The following is a 16,791-nucleotide window of genomic DNA, read 5'->3' as shown; positions in this document are numbered from 1 at the left end:
TGCCATGAGAGTGTGCAGCCTGTCTTGTTCACCTCTGTGTCCTCGGCACCTAGAACAGTGCCTGGGGTGTGGAGATGCCCAAACACGTATCCAATGAATGAGCGAGACTGTGGGGAATACACACTCAGAGAATGTGAGCTAGGTGCCCTTCACACGCTCATCTCATTTCATCCTTGCAGCCATTCTGTGAGGTAGGGTTCTTATGCCCATTTCACAGATGAGGAAACTGAGGTTCAAGCCCAGCCCTCTCTGACTCCAAAGCGAGACACAATCAATGTTGACTCAGCCTCCAGAAGATGGCTTTCATAAGACACACATGTTGCCCATCAAACAGTGGGAGCCACAGGCTTCTATGGATTCGTCACAGACTGTGAGGAATTAAGCTCAAAAACATCATGGAGAAGGAGGTGAATAGAAGGACCCTAAGGGAGGTGAGTTACCTGGTTTCCAATGCAGGCTCCTCGGTGTGTTGGCTGAGGATTCTGACAAGCTGGTTAGCCTTGCTGAGCCTATAGGTGCTTGACATCTGGCCCGCTTGTCTGCGAGCAGCAAATAAAATAATAAAGAGAAAGGGCTGGTGGAGAAGAATCCCGAAACACCTGCTGTCCCTGGCAGCGACCCCTGGGGCCAGGAGAGACTGGGAAGGTGTGGGGAATCAGGCACTTCAACACTTTACTTTTAGACCCGAGTTCCTCAGACTTCACTGGGCAGATGCCTCACCTGGGGGTACCACTAAAATGAAGAGTCTTGGGCAGCCCCAGTGGCGCAGCGGTTAGGCGTCGCCTACAGCCTGGGGTGTGATCCTGGAGACCCGGGATCGAGTCCCACATCGGGCTCCCTGCATGGAGCCTGCTTCTCCCTCTGTCTGTGTCTCTGCCCCCCTCTCTCTGTGTCTATGAATATATAAATAAAATCTTTAAAAAAAATAAAAAATAAAATGAAGAGTCTTTATATATCCATCCTGCCTGAATCTTTTACAATAAGAAAGTATTCATGAGTTCCTTCAGTTTTAGGAAAAGGTGTATCAGTCTTAGCTGTCATTATTGTTCATTAACCATGGAGACTATGAATAAATTTGGTACCAATTACAGCGAGTGGTTGAGAGCACGGAATTCCAGCTCCATTGCCCACTAGCTGTGTGAGCATGAGCAGTTCTGTGCCTCAGTTTCCTCATCTGTAAAAGGGGGACTACAGTGCCTCCTACCTCTCAGGGTCCATGTGAGGGTTAATTGAGATAGTGCCAAGGAGGAGATACTGCTGAGGCACTCAGCACTGCGAAACAGCAGGTACTCTGAATTTGATTGGGGGGGGGTGTCCTGCAAGTCCCCCTTTCACCTTGGGAGGGAGATGGGATGAGGGGGGGAGTGGCTGCAACCTTCCCCCTGTCGCCCCAGAGTCCCCTTAGCTACTGTCCTCTGCAGATAAAGCGCAGATCCAGGGCCAGAATTTGAAGCAGAACAATGTGAAGATAGATCCTGTCTCCTCCTGGATGGCCCTCCTTGAGCAAAGGGCTGGTGGCCACAGTCCTCCCTCTAGTTTAAAATTTGAGAGTTCAGGGAGGCACCCGGGTGGCTCAGTCAGTTGGGCATCCAGCTCTTGGTTTCAGCTCAAGTCATAATCTCAGGCTCGAACCTGAGATCGAACCCATGTTGGGCTCCACGCTCAGAGTGGAATCTGCTTGTCTCTCTCCCTCTGCTCCTCCCCCTGCTCACTTTTTCCCTCCTCCTAAACTAAATAAACAAAATCTTTAATAAAATAAATTTTGAGAGCTCAGTTCTGCTTCCCATCCCTGGGCAGGCAAAACAGTCTCCTGGTCTTCCTTCTCCATCACCAAAGGATCACCAGGCCTCCTTGTCCACAGGAGACAACAAATATAGGGGCTAGGGCCTTGTAGCCTTGTAAGGCACAGGGGAATGTTTGAGAGCTGAAAAAAAAAATGCATTGGCTCCCAAGTTCAGGGAAAAAAACAATACCATCAAAAATCAATAATTCATTTTAAAAACAGTAATGTAGGGACACCTGGGTGGCTCAGTGGCTGAGTGTCTGCCTTTGGCTCAGGGCGTGATCCCGGGGTCCTGGGATCGAGTCCCGAGTCGGGCTCCCTGCATGGAGCCTGCTTCTCCCTCTGCCTGGGTCTCTACTTCTCTCTGTGTGTCTCTCATGAATAAATAAAATCTTTTAAAATTTAAAATAAAGTAAAAAAATAAAAAATAAAAAAATAAAAAAAATAAAATTTAAAATAAAGTAAAATCATATAATGTTAGATTCTTTAACTATGATGCCTGATAGGGGGAGGGAGACTTGCAAAAATAATTCCTAGAGCCTAAGAAGGTCTTAAACTGGCCAAAAGATGAGTCTACCTACAGTTGGAGGCAAGAAAAGGAAGGCAGAAGGACACCTGCCATTCATTTAGCGCCCAACTGAATGCCAGATGTTGTGCCAAGCACTCTACCCATGCACTCTACTCATGACAAAATTATGAAATATATTCTATTATTGTACCATTTTATAGATGAGGAAAGTGAGCTAGCTAGTGGCAGACCTGTGATTTGCATCGTGTCAGAGCAGAAATGATCACAATGCACTTTACTCTGTCGCTAGCAAGCAGTGTGACCTTGGATATTTAAGAAAAAAAAAGATCCCTTAAACTTTAACAGCACATTACAATATGTGTGTATGATCCCACTTAACTATCATTATTTAATCTCTACTTTATCATTATCCTATTTTACAGATAATGACATAGAGGCTCAAGATCACATAGGTATTGAAAGGTAGGACCCAGGTTTTCTGGCTTATGGCAGCAGGTTGTTTTGGAAAGGGCATGCATGGAACTTGGAATAAGGGAAATCTGGTTTTGAACCTTGACTCTTCCACATTGGAAATGGCAACTTGAATGAGAGATTTCCCCAGCTGAGTCCCAGTTTCCTCATCTGTAGAATGGGCATAATGATGACAGTAATAAAGGCGTGGATGAGAGGAGTGATCTCAGATGGAGCCCCTGGCCACGTGGTGGACAAGCCAGCGTGGGTGCATATTCTGGGCCACTGTGTCCCTCAGGCCTCAGTTTTTCTTCTTTTCTGGAGCCTCTATTCCCTGGAGCGTAGGATGAAAGTCTTGCACAAAGTTATTTGAAGGTCCTGCTGGTTCTAATGCTCGGTGATTCCATGACTTTTCTCTCTTGTCGTGTATAAGCCACATCACAAGGCGATCCTGGTCTCTATTTTAGTCTTTTGCTTTTGACCCTGGGCAATAACCCTCCTCCCCTATAAACTCCCCTTTCAGGCCCTCTGAAACACAGAAGATTCCCTTGTTAAATCCAACATTGACCCCTAGCGTTACGTCCATAGATTGCTCTCTCTTCACATGACAGCCCCATAGGCTTTATTCTTGAGGGAAATGTTTGCCTCCCATGCTGACCCACACCGAAAGGGATTGTCCCTTTCTCTGCAATTAGAAGCTGAAGGATAAACACAGTGCTGCGTAGGGGATACGTGGGAGGAGTCGGAGCCAGCAAGCTGGTGCCCCACCCAAGCTCTTGGCTAAGGAAGGTGGAAGTAGAAACCCCACAGTTCAAGGCAGAGCAGGTATGCTTGCTCTCTGACGGGGTGTCTCCACCTTCTCCTGCACTTCAGGAAAGTCTCAGATTCGGAAAAAACTTACAGGTACTGTGAGATTCCTTTAAAATGTAATTTTGTTCTGGGGATCCCTGGGTGGCTCAGCGGTTTAGCACCTGCCTTTGGCCCAGGGCACGATCCTGGGGTCGGTCCTGGGATCGAGTCCCACATCAGGCTACCGGCATGGAGCCTGCTTATCCCTCTGCCTGTGTCTCTGCCTCTCTCTCTCTCTCTCTCTCTCTCTCTCTCTCTCTCTGTGTGACTATCATAAATAATAATAAAAAAAAAACGAAACAAAACAAAAAAACAAATGTTAGCTCTTCTTCACACTGACCTCCAGTGTTTCTTGGTTCATTTTGACAGCATCATTTTATAAACAAGGTGAGGTTGTACAGCCTGGGCTCGTGTCCTGACTCAGAAACTACATGTGTCACCTTGGGGTAGTTAGTTAATTTCTCAGCGACTTCGATAATCCCTGCTTGACAAGGCTGTCGAGAGGGTATTATGTGAAAACTTCAGCAGTGCCTGGCACAAAACAAGTACTTAATAATTGTCACTATTGTTTTTGGTTTTGCTGAATCGCCTTGAAACTTTTCCACCGGGTGGTTTTACCACAATCCATTCAGCTATTCCATTATTGCTGTCAGGATTTTTCACTACCATAAACAACACTACAATGAACGTCTTAGTGCATTTGTGGGGAGGAGGATCCTTTCTAACCACTAGGACTCTGGGGTGGCCTCTGGGGCTGCCCGCCCACTGGTGTTTGGATTTCCAAGCAAGCATATTGAAAGTGAAGGACGGAGAGAGTGGGAGATGCTTCCAACCATTTCTGTTCTCCGGTCAGGCTGGCAGGGCCCCCAGGTTCCCAGGGAGTGGCTAGGGTCTGCCTCCTGGATGGAAGGAGGACTGCCACTCAGCCTTCTCCCAGGCAAGTCGCCCTCATAGGGAATGGCACAATCGCAGGGCTTGTCCCCATGATATTTCCGCATTTGGGTCACAGCATTTGGAGCCTAGTCCCTCTCTGGCAATTTGCTCTGGTCTCCTGGCCCCAGGCCCTGGCGCTCCACCTCGCTGGCCTCTGAGATGCCCAGCCATGCATGCAGAGCACTTGGCCAGGGCTCCCAGCTACTCCTGGGCAGTGTTCAAGGGTGTGCACTGACCAAGGCAGCCTCTAGAGGCCACCAGCCCTTCAGGCTCCAGCCTGAGAGAACTGAGCCCCAAAGAACAAGCAACCAGCAGAGCCCTGAGCCTTTCCCTCCCTCTTTCATCCTTGTTTCTGCCGCTACAGAAAGGGTGTTGGGTCACCCGTAAGGGCCCATCCCAGAACTCCAGGAAAGGACAACCTAGGATCCCAAGGAGAATCACAGGTCCAGCCCGCCCACTGACATGTCTTCCACCACAGGGAAATCTAACAGGCATCTCCAACTGGACACATCCCTGATCAAACCGCCATCCTCTCCTCCTGAGCCTCTTCAATGACAGTTCTGTCCTCCCAGCTACTGAGACAGAACCCTGGAGTCACCCTGGAGTCCTCCTGTCACCCCCACCATCTGCCAGCAAGTCCTGTCCAGAATCAGACCGTCTCCAGCCAGCCCTGCTCCTACCGTCCTGGCAAGCCTCCATCTCCTCTCGCTGGAGGATGACAAGAGCCGGGAGGTCTGGCTCGCTGGAGGATGACAACAGCCATGGGTCTGGCTGTTTCTCCTTTACTGAGGTGACCAACCCCCACCCCCGCCCCCACCCTCCCCAGTGCGCCCAGGGCTGACGGAGTGCCCAGGTCACCGAACTTCAGGTGCTAAAAGGAGGCAAATCTCAGGCACAATGAGATAATCTGGTCACCCTGCCTGTCCCACTACGGTCCTTTCTCAATGCATAGCCCCGGGCGCCTTTTAAGCTTACAGGAGTCAGATCACGCCATAGCTCTGCCTAAAACCCTCCAATGATGTCCCATCCCACCCTGAGTCCTCACGCTATCTACATGTTTATATGTGACCTGGTGCCAGCCCTGAGCCCCACTCCCGTGGTCCCCGACTTCATCTCTGCCACCCACCTTGCCTACCCTGCTCCAGCCACTCTGGCCCCAGGCTCATCCTCACCTGCACCCCCAGAGTGTCAGACGCAGGGCCTGTGTGCTTTCTGAGCTCTCTTGCTGGAATGATACAGCTCCCTCCCTCACTGCCTCGGGTCTCTACTCAAATGGCACTCCCTGGCCACACCGTAAGTACCCCCAGCTCCACTCCCACCCCTTTATTCTGCTTTATTATTCTCCCTAACACTTATTACTCCTGGAATATCATCCATTTACTTGTTCATGTGTCTTTTGGTCTGTTTCTCCCTAGTTGAAGGAATGCCTCACTAGGACTGGGGCTTTGATTCTTTTCTTTCCTGCTGCATTCCTGGCTCCTAGAATGCTGTGTGATACTCAGAAGGCCCGTAACCAATGTTTGTTGAATGATTTCACAAACCTGCCTGCCACCAACTACCTCTACCAGAGGGCTGGTTCTTACGCATGAACTCTTAGCAAAGTCAGTATCCCTCGCCTGGTCAGGTCTGGCCTCCACTTAAAATCTTCAGGCTCCAGACACCTGAGTGGCTCAGTGGTTGAGCATCTGTCTTTGGCTCAGGTCATGATCCTGGGATCCCAGCATTGAGTCCCGCATCAGGCTTCCTGTGGGAAGCCTGCTTTTCCCTCTGCCTATGTCTCTGCCTCTCTGTGTGTGTCTCTCATGAATAAATAAATAAAATATTTTAAAAAAAATCTTTAGAGACACCTGGGTAGCTCAGCAGTTGAGTATCTGCCTTCGGCTCAGGGCATGATTCCGGGATCTGGGATCAAGTCCCACATCGGGCTCCTGGCAGGAAGCCTGCTTCTCCCTCTGCCTGTGTCTCTGCCTTTCTCTCTCTCTCTCTCTCTCTCTCTCTCTCTCTCTCTCTGTCTTTCATGAATAATACATTTTTAAAAACTTTAGGCTCAAAGAACACCCCCACCACTCACTAAGTCTCTTCCTGACCTCCCTGCTTCCTGCCTTGCTATTTTTAAGCAGCACTTTCAGCATTCTTTGGGCAGCTTCCAGGAGCCACGGATCCCAAGGTCATAGTACAAAATGAAGGCACTTGCAGCACCTACCTGGTTCAGCTCTGGCAACTCCCCAGTGGGCCAGGAAAATTAGCAGCTTGAGCAGCCTCATCCTTGGGGCTCACTTTCTAAGGGAGCCCCTGGATTCTCCAGGAACTGTAGAGGACACTACAGGTTTCCTCTCTGGGTGCTTGTGGCCATGGGCCCAAGCAGAAGTTTCCGTCCTATTTCCCTGTGTGCCCAGTCATCCGAGGCACTGCTTCCTCTGGCTTTTCCTCCTTTGCCTGGCAGGGTGTGAGCTGGGCTTGCCCACGAAGACGCACCAGCCAGGCCTCTGAACTCTGAGGTAGAAAGCAGCACTTGTCCTGCCTGTTCCTCAGAGCACGTCTGTCCAGACAGCAATCAGATTCCCCAGGAAACTGGCCCAGCCCCAATCACTGAGCAGCAAAATTATCTACTTTCCAAGCTTTTCCATTGCCCCACCCCGGCCCAATAAACAGACCTGGATGAGATTCCGGCCTTTGCCATCAAAGGAACTTACTGCTAGCTGGAGCTCCAGATGCTCTACCACATGCCAACCAAGACTAGGTCACACATTTATGCCAGGAGCCACATCCCCAAAAAATGGAGGGGACTCATGGCAGCCCCTGCCTTCAAGGGGGCGAAGGAAACCAATGGAATGCAGCTTTACATGTTAGGTGGCTTGACAAGCCCAGAGGAGGAATCTAACTCTTGAGGAAAGGGAGGTAACGGGTCTAATCTCTTCTATCATTATTCAAATTGCCAAACATAAACAGAAATAGAGAGAATTGATCATGAGCCCTCGGCACCCATCTTCCAATTCCAGTGATTAGGAACTTATGGACAATCTACTTCGTTTGTACCCCAACCCAACTGTACAGAATCATTCTTTTTTTTTTTTTTCCAGATTTTATTTATTTATTCATGAGGGACACAGAGACAGAGAGAGAGGCAGAGACACAGGCAGAGGGAGAAGCAGCCTCCGTGCAGGGAGCCTAAGGTGGAACTCGATCCCGGGTCTCCAAGATCACGTCCTGGGCTGAAGGAGGCACTAAACCGCTGTGCCACTGGAGCTGCCCCCTGAATTATTCTAAAGTAAATCTCAGAGATCATATCATTTTGCCCATATTGTACAAGATAGGGACTCTTTTTTTCCTAACAGAGCAATAAAATAGTAATTTTTTATTATCACCAGGTGGATACTTGGTCAACGTTTAAAGTCTTGATTGTCTCATTATTTTTTTATAGCTGGTTCACTCAAATCAGGATCCAAACCAGGTCTGATGCAGGCAGACTGAATCTGAAAATGCAGGGGAGGGTCCCGACCAGGCCGGCCAAGAGTCCTTGGCTTCATGCAGGATAGATAGAAATCAAATACAAGCCAGAGAAAGTGAAAACCTGGTTTATTGAATAGCGAAGTGACAGGTAGAGAATAGCAGACAGAGTGTCTAGAAGCCTCACAAAGGAATGAAGAATGAGTCTTGTTGCTTGGGGGTAGGGGTTCTTTATTAGAAAAGGGTCTAGGGTATGTGTTTCTCCAGGAATCCAGGGTAGGGTCAGTCACAGGCAAGTGTCAGGTGAACAATAGATGTTATTCCATAAATCAGTGAATTGATTGAGGGGGTATTGATGCCAGTGTCAGCTAAGGTTTGTTTGAAGCTAATGTCCCGGAACATGTTTGATATCTGACTCTTCTTAGGTATTACTAGGTGTCTGGGGTCTAAGACAAAATTCAGAGAATGGTTAACTTTCTTGTTTTCCCTTTGAAGTGGGAACATAGCTTTTTTGGTGTATTCAGAGGCAAAATATGGAACATGAGTGAATGAGGCCCAAGAGAAAAACAGCAGAAGCAGAGCCTTTCTAAAATGGAGTCCTGGGACACCTGAGTGGCTCAGTTGGTTAAGCGCCTGCCTTGGGCTCAGGTCAAGATCCCAGAATCTGGGATTAAGTCCTGCATCGGGCTCCCTGCTCAGTGAGGAGTCTGCTTCTCCTTTTCCCTCTGCCCTTCTCCCTTGTGGGCTCTCTCTCTCTCTCTCTCTCTCTCTCTCTCTAAATAAATAAATAAATAAATAAATAAATAACATTTTGAAACAAAATGGGGTCCCTTTGGCTTCCCTACCTCAGGTCCATACATTCCAATTGCTTGATACGTCTATTAAGTTTCTCTTAATCTGTACCTCCCTCTCCCTCCTTCCCTTTGGCCTTGTTCTTTTCAAAGGAACTTGGTTGTTTGTCCTATTAAATTTCCCACATTCTGGAGGATTTGGCTGATGGCTTCTTGGTAGTGTAATTTCACATGTTCCTCTGTCCTGCATACTTCCTATTAACGGTAGTTAGACCTAGAGGTTTGATGGCATTCGGGTTTGCTTTGTTGGCAAGAAGACTTCTCAGTTGGTCTTGTGTCGCTCCTGTTACACTGCATCACAAGGCATATAAACTGTATGGTTGATCTTGATGTATAAGCAGCAGGTAGCCAGGAGAAGGGGAAAAGAGAGAGGAAAGCATCCCAGGCAGGAGGGGTAACACCTGCTAAGGCAGAGATGTTGAAACATTCCAGGGAGCAGTGGTGAGTGATTTGAGAGTTTGGGGTCCTGAGCCAGGGAAGCAAGTAAGAGCCAGGCCGTGCTCAGTTGCCAAGCTGAGAATTGTGGGGAGCCATGGAAGAGTCTTAACTAGGGGAGAGACAGCCCAATTAACATGTTAGATAGACTGCACTGGCTTCATGGAAGGTGGGTTTTTGGGGAGACCAGTAAGGAGGCTGAAGCAGAGAAGTTCTGGTGAAAAGCAGTGAGAGTCTACACTAGGGACTAGGTAAGTAGAGGTAGGGAAGAATGAAGCAGACTGGCTGAGGCATTGGTTGAGGTATTAAATTGTATTCTCGCTGTTTTGTTTTTTTTTTTTAAACCCTGCTCTAGGGATACCTGGGTGGCTCAGCGGTTGAGCATCTGCCTTTGTGGGGAGCCTGCTTCTCCCTCTGCCTGTCTCTCTGCCCCTCTCTCTCTCTCTCTCTCTCCCATGAATAAATAAATAAAATCATTAAAAAAATAAATTAATAAACCCTGCTCTAAGCAGGTAGCAAAGGTCCCTTCCGTTGGGGGAGGATGTGTTCAAGTGGAAGGCCATAACTTTTTGAAGACAGCCACCTTCGGGGCTTTTATCCTCTGCCCTCCTAAAAAGGATAATAAGAGTGGGGAGGAGAAGCATCTCTCAGAGAGGGGAGACTGGCCCAGCCAGGACAGCAGACACAGCTTGCTCGGTTCCAAACGTGTCTAGGCTGTTTCCAGGAGCGAGCAGATCTTCAGACAGGGGGTACTTGGATATTTACTTGGGTTCAATAAATATTGGATGTCTATTTGCTTCTGGGCCTGGGACACAGTGAACAAAACAAAGCCTCTGTTCCCCTAGAGCTTACATTCAGCAGAAGAGACAGACATGACACAAATGAATCAATAAGGCTCTTGGCCTGGCAAAGCCCAGGGTCCGGAGTCGCAGGAGAGCCTCAGGCTCCCTGTAACTGCACAAGCTCAATCAAGGGGCTTTCAAAAAGGAAACCACTGGGGCGCCTGAGTGACTCAGTCAGTTGAGCATCTGACTCTTGATTTCAGCTCAGGTCATGATCTCAGGGTGGTGAGATGGAGCCCCATGTCAGGCTCAGTGCCGGGTCTGCTTGAGGATGCTCTCTCTCTCCTTCTGCCCCTCCCCCACTCATACTTCCTCTCCCTAAGTAAAATCTTTAAAAAAAGAATAGCAACAAGAAAATACAAGGCCAAAATGGAGTCACTGAGACTAGGCCAAGCCATCAAACTGGGACTCAATATGCAACCTAATGGCAGTTTTAACCTTCCCCAGAAACATAGTCCTAAGCAGTCAGTCAGGAATTTTCTGGCTAGCACCAAGGAGGTCATCTGTCATGTGGGCCCTCTCTACCCTTCCTGCAAAGAAAGCTAATCTGTTGATCAGAATTCCTGCTCTTTCCCCCTAAGGAAAAATGACCTGGCCTGAAATACTTTCTTTTCTTTTGCTAATAACTTCCTTGCCCTACCCTCCTTCATAAAAACACCTCCTCTGAGCTCCTTGGTGGAACATCCTGATGGATGCTGCCAAATTCATGAGTCGCCTGATAAAGCCAATCAGTTCTTCAAATTTCCTAGGTTGAATTTTGTTTCTTAAGAGAGCCCACACACAACCGAGGAGCAAAGTCCAGCCTGTGTTCAGGGCCCTGGGTCACCCCAAGATGCAGGAAAGCATCAAAATCACCAAGAGTGAACTTTCTGCCCATGCAGAAGGAAGAGGGCTCAGAGACCAAGTGCTGCTGACTTAACAAAAATAAGGCAGTGTGGCTTCTTGCACCTGAGCCTATGGCCTAATTCAAAACACCTGGGCAGTATCCAAGCCACATGGAGGCATGTATGGAAGGTAACCCATGGGACTGGTGGGGAAGGAGGGCAGGCAAGGGGTTAGGGTAGGCGTCTCCCCAGGGCTGAGCAGGGAGTTGGTAAAGACTAGGTTTGACACTGGAACAAGGGGGAGAGCTCTGAGGGGGCCTGGGAGCTCCTTATAAACCCATCTCAGGGGCTGCTAGAGTCTCACTCGGCTTTTTACTGGAGGCAGAAGCTTCTTTTTATTTATTTACTTATTTTAAGATTTTTATCATTTTATTTGATAGAGAGAGTGCGTGTACAGGTGGAGGAGGGGCAGAGGGAGAGAGAGAAGCAGACTCTCCACTAAGCAGGGAGCCCAATGCAGGGCTTGATCCCAGGACCTCGAGATCATGACCTGAGCCAAAGTCAGACACTTAACCAACTGAGCCACCTAGGTGCCGCACCAGAGGCTTCTTTTAAATACCTCAGCATCTTGGTCAATGTGCCCAGAAGGCCCTCATCACTGTCACCCCCTGCTAACCAATAAGGTATCTCTGTTTAAGTAGAAAAGGGCACCCCTCCAGGCCTTTGTGTGAATTAGGAAAAGATGCCTTCCTCCCAGACAGAAACAGAGAGACACAGCGAGGGCTCAAAGCAAAGCCAGGGGGTATTTCAGCCCTCACTCAGCCCCTGCTGGACCTGGGTTTGCTGGAAGAGGTAAGTGAGGCAGAGAAATCTGAAAGGTTAGGACTTTGCCTTCTTAAGTGCAAAACAGCTCCTTTTCTTCATATTGTCCAAAGCATTCATTTGATTCTTGGCAACTATAAACTCCAGAAACTCCCGCCATCACTCTTAGAGAAAAGTTTCTGTGTAAAAGTTCATTTCAGCAATGCCTATAACACAAACACCCCGATAGCAAAGCCCTTGGAGGTGTGGGGTGGCCCTCAGGTGACTGATGCCCTTTGTCTAGGCCCCAGAGCCTCTGGGAAGCCAGCCTTTATCTGTGGTTGTCTTGAGGGTCAAGTGCACTGAGTCCAAGAAGGTCAAGAGTGAGGCCATAATAGAATCTGTGAATGCTGACAGTCCAGTTATTCTAGAATAAGCACATTCCTTACATTTACTCATTTGAGTGCCAAGTGCTGGTGATACAATGATGGACAAAAATAGCTTACAGTTCGAGGCACCTGGATGGCTCAGCTGGTTAAGTATCTGTGTTTGGCTCAGGTCATGATCCCAGAGTCCTGGGACTGAGCCCTGCATTAGGGCTCCCTGCTCAGCAGGAAGTCTGCTTGTCTCTTCCTCTGCCCCTCTCCCCTACCCATGCTCTCTCCCTCTCTCAAAAAAAAAAAAATCTTAAAAAAAAAAAGTTTACAGTTTACTGAGAGAAATAGGCTTCAGTAAAATCCATACAGATTAATGTGAAACTGTAACTCTGATGGTGCCCAGTTTGAATGCCATTCTAAGGGACCTCAAGCTTTTTCCTATAGGTCATGGGGGATCACTGAAGGTTTTGGAGCAAGAACATGAAAAGAACATACAGGGATCCCTGGGTTGGCTTAGCGGTTAGCACCTGCCTTCGGCCCAGGATGTGATTCTGGAGACCCGGGATCGAGTCCCACCTCAGGCTCCTTCGTGGAGCCTGCTTCTCTCACTGCCTGTGTCTCTGCCTCTCTCTCTCTCTCTCTCTCTCTCTCTGTGTCCCTCATGAATAAAAAATATTTTAAAAAAGAAAAGAAAAGAACGTAGAATAATTCCCTGAGTTTTCCCTTTACAGCAGCAATGACTGATCCAAAAGAATAAGTATCTCATAATGAAACATGAAATGCCTCAAAGTATGCCATATAATTTGTGTCTGATCTAAGCTTGGCTTTTTTTTTTTTTTGAAGATTTTATTTATTCATGAGAGACACAGAGAAAGAGGCAGAGACACAGGCAGAGTGAGAAGCAGGCTCCTCACGGAGTCCCTGATGCGGGACTCAAACTCAGGACCCCCCCCCCCCCGGATCATGACCTGAGCCAAAGGCAGACACTCAAAGAGCCACCCAGGCGTCCCTAAGCTGGGCTTTTGTGATGGATGATTCTTAAAGATCCCAGAGAGAAATTCTGAAGTTGGCCATACCTGTCAAACTCAGCATGGCCAAATCTTCACTAAAGAGGCTGGCTTTTGCTCTTGAATTCCTGACCTGTTTCCTCTTGTCACCCAGATTCAAAACTAGAGTCGGTTCAAGATAAGCATAGCCCCCCCACCCCAAAAAAAAGATTAGCATAGCCCTTGGCACTTAATAGGCACGAAATAGGGCAGCCCTGGTGGCGCAGCGGTTTAGCGCCGCCTGCAGCCCAGGGCGTGATCTGGAGACCCTGGATCAAGTCCCACGTCAGGCTCTCTGCATGGAGCCTGCTTGTGTCTCTGCCTCCCTCTCTCTCGCTCCCTGCATATCTATGAATAAAGAAGTAAAATCTTTAAAAATAATAATAATAGGCACTAAATAAATATGTGTCGAATAAGTGAATGGTTGAGTAATTAAGCCTGAGTGAAGAACAAACTAATAAATTGCAGACCTCTTCAACCGTTTCCTTTCCCATGGTTCTGCCTTAACTCTGCCTCTCTTTCTCACTCCCTGCCCTGGTGCAGGCCCACCAGCCTCCTAATAGAACACCCTATCTCCAGTCTTGGCCTCCCCTGGCCTATCCTTGTTCCCTCACCCAGCCAGTGAGATCATCTCAAAACCTGGAGGTGACCACATAACTCCTCTGCTCCAAAATATTCAGTGGCTCTCCAGGGCCAAGGGGGAAAAAAATCAAATTCTTAGCACGACATCCAGATAGGACACTGTCAACCCATTGTAGGTACCTCTCTTACCATCTTTCTTTTGGGCACACTTCCTCTTCCTGAGGCACTCTTCAAAGTTCAAAGTTGCAAATATTTTTGAGAAAAGTGAATATAAGCCCCTTTTACCTCTGTTGGTTTGATAAGACAACATCAAAGTGCTAAGTATTTAAGGAGGTAGCAGTACTGACAAGGCTGAGGGGATGGGCATAAAGGAAGACGGAAGGACAATGCTTGTGGTTAAGCATTAGGCTCAGGAGTCACATAGGGCTGGGTTCAATGCTGGATCCTCTCTTTACTAGCTCTGGGATCTCAGGCTGATTGCTCAGTCTCACACCAGTGCACCACTAAGTTTACAAGAGCAAGGAGGTATTCATCCAGAGGTCAGCCAGGCAGGCTGGCTGTGGGGCTGCCAGAGACCCCTGGCCAGACACCTCTGCAAGAGTGACTAACTACCTTGTTTGACTGGGACTGGAAGGGTTCCCAGGACAAAATATTTTTAGTTTTATTTTTATTTTTTTTAATAATTTTTTTAAATTTTTATTTATTTATGATAGTCACAGAGAGAGAGAGAGGCAGAGACACAGGCAGAGGGAGAAGCAGGCTCCATGCACCGGAAGCCCGACGTGGGACTCGATCCTGGGTCTCCAGGATCGCGCCCTGGGCCAAAGGCAGGCGCCAAACCGCTGTGCCACCCAGGGATCCCTATTTTAGTTTTAAAACTGGGGAAGTCTGGGCAAACGGGGACTACTGGTCACCCTGTACCTTTGGCTCCTGTCAGCCTTGAATATTTCATCCAGTGTGCTGTATAAGCATTATTTTGCCCATGAGCCTATGGTATGGAGAAGGCTGGGAAGCTCGGTTTCTTCATCTGTAAAATGAGGATGCTAAGAGTGCTTACTTCATTTGACTGTGTGAAGATTAAGTGAATAAAGCAGAACCTTTTTTTTTTTTAAGAGTTTATTTATTCATGAGAGACACAGAGACAAAGGCAGAGGGAGAAGCAGCCTCCACGCAGGGAGCCCGATGTAGGACTCGATCCCAGAACTCCAGGATCATGACCTGAGCCAAAGGCAGACACTTAACTGCTAAGCCACCTAGGCGTCCCAAAGCAGGACCTTTTGATCCTGCCCTTTGACCCAGCGACATGCCCAGATTCTAAGTCTTTGCCAATCGGATGCCCTCCCCTCAAGATTAAAACAAGCAAGCAATGCTATCCACAAATTATCTGCCAGTGTAACAAATGTAAGGTAATAGCACTCCATGTTAAATTGGAAAAATAAATGAAAACTTCTAACCTTAAAAAATAACTATCATTGGGGCACTGGGTGGATCAGCCGGTTAAGCATCTGCCTTCAGCTCAAGTCATGATCCCAGGGTCCTGGGATAGAGCCCCTTGTTGTATTGGGCTCCCTGCTCAGCGGGGAGCCTGCTTTTTCCTCTCCCTTTCCCCCTGCCTCGTTGCTCCCCCTACTCGTGCTCTCTCTCAATTGAATCAGTAAAATCTTTAAAAAAATTAACTATTGTCATTGCTGAGTGATTACTAAGAGGACTCCAAGAGCAGCAGCCCCCACCCACAGACAACTCTCAAAAGGCTCATGTGTGCTGTTTTCCACCCAGAGGAGGGACGCTGAGTCCATGGCTTGGAGGAAGAAGAAAAAAATCAGACTGTATGGCATTGTGGCATTGGAACATCCTCTCCTGTTGTCAGAAAGCCAAAAGGCTATAAATAGCATTAGCAGCACTGACAGGACAAAGGAACTTACCTTTCACCAGCTAAGATGCGGCAACCGTGGCATCCGTAACAATATGATGATTATTTTATTATTGCTGCTGCCAAGGTTACTGGAAAATTTAAATCTGTGAAAGGCCATGAGTTCACAATGACAACACAAATAAGAAAGTCCCAATTAGAAAAAGAGTACAAAAACCGGTTGAAACGCACAAAGAATAGTGCAAGAATAGTGACTATTATAGGGGGATCCCTGGTGGCGCAGCGGTTTGGTGCCTGCCTTTGGCCCGGGGCACGATCCTGGAGACCCGGATCGAATCCCACGTCGGGCTCCCTGCGTGGACCCTGCTTCTCCCTCTGCCTGTGTCTCTGCCTCTCTCTCTCTGTGTCTCTATGAATAAATAAATAAAATCTTAAAAAAATAAATAAAATCTTAAAAAAAAGAAAATCAGATGTATATAATATTGAAAGCTTCAAAAAGTCCCCTGGATCAAACTGTACTTGATAAAAATAATGAGCACCCATAAAACTACAGTGGCAGATATGAAATACCAGTAACATTTGTATGGATCAAACTTGAATGATGAATTAAGCACTCCTTAGAAAATTTGCCCATGGGTGCTCGGGTGGTTCCATGATTGAGTGTCAGCCTTCAGCTCAGGGCATGATTCTGGGGTCTTAGGATCCAGTCCCTGAACAGGCTCCCTGAAGAGAGCCTGCTTCTCCCTCTGCCTATGTCTCTACCTCTCTGTGTGTCTCTCATGAATAAATAAATAAAAATCTTTTAAAAAATTGTCCAGGAAAGAATTGACTCATATAAAAATGACTTAGTAAAATTAAAAATGAAAAAAATTACAAGTGAGTAAATCTCATTGTAGAGAAAATTAAACAGGAAATTAATTAATCTTATTTCGATGTTTTGCATTGTGCAGTATTTTAATTAAGACATTTTCATTTCATTTATATTCTTTGGTGGGTTTTTTTTCTCTCTCTTTGAAAACTTTTTATTATTATTAAAACTTCAAACAATACATAGGCCTACCAGCACTCTCATCCTGGATACCAGATAGCTTCAGCCTTGGAAAGCCTATATAAGAAAATACTTGTTACACATCCTTTTTAACTCCTAGGGGAATCTTTAGCAGGGAACAGAG

General features: G+C 47.4%; 1 protein-coding gene across 4 annotated transcripts in view; it reads right to left on the bottom strand.

Moving 5' to 3' along the window:
* The window catches only part of SMPDL3B (sphingomyelin phosphodiesterase acid like 3B), a 31,674-nt gene extending 15,862 nt beyond the window's left edge, over positions 1-15,812 (bottom strand). The window contains exons 1-2 of one of the 4 annotated variants that reach the window (XM_055332381.1): positions 14,671-14,716; positions 441-539 (exon numbers count right to left, since the gene is read on the bottom strand). In XM_055332381.1, coding sequence (XP_055188356.1) covers positions 441-539; positions 14,671-14,701 — 130 coding nt within the window. In that variant the 5' untranslated portion in view covers positions 14,702-14,716. Of the gene's footprint in view, positions 1-440; positions 540-6,747; positions 7,548-14,670; positions 14,717-15,671 lie in introns of those variants that run through there. The other 3 variants (XM_055332380.1, XM_055332383.1, XM_055332382.1) reach the window with 3 other exon arrangements.
* Positions 15,813-16,791: the final 979 nt, after the last annotated feature.

This window comes from Nyctereutes procyonoides, unplaced genomic scaffold, assembly GCF_905146905.1.
Source record: "Nyctereutes procyonoides isolate TBG_1078 unplaced genomic scaffold, NYPRO_anot_genome, whole genome shotgun sequence".
NCBI classification, from domain to species: domain Eukaryota; kingdom Metazoa; phylum Chordata; class Mammalia; order Carnivora; family Canidae; genus Nyctereutes; species Nyctereutes procyonoides.
This window is presented reverse-complemented; position numbering and strand designations above follow the sequence as displayed.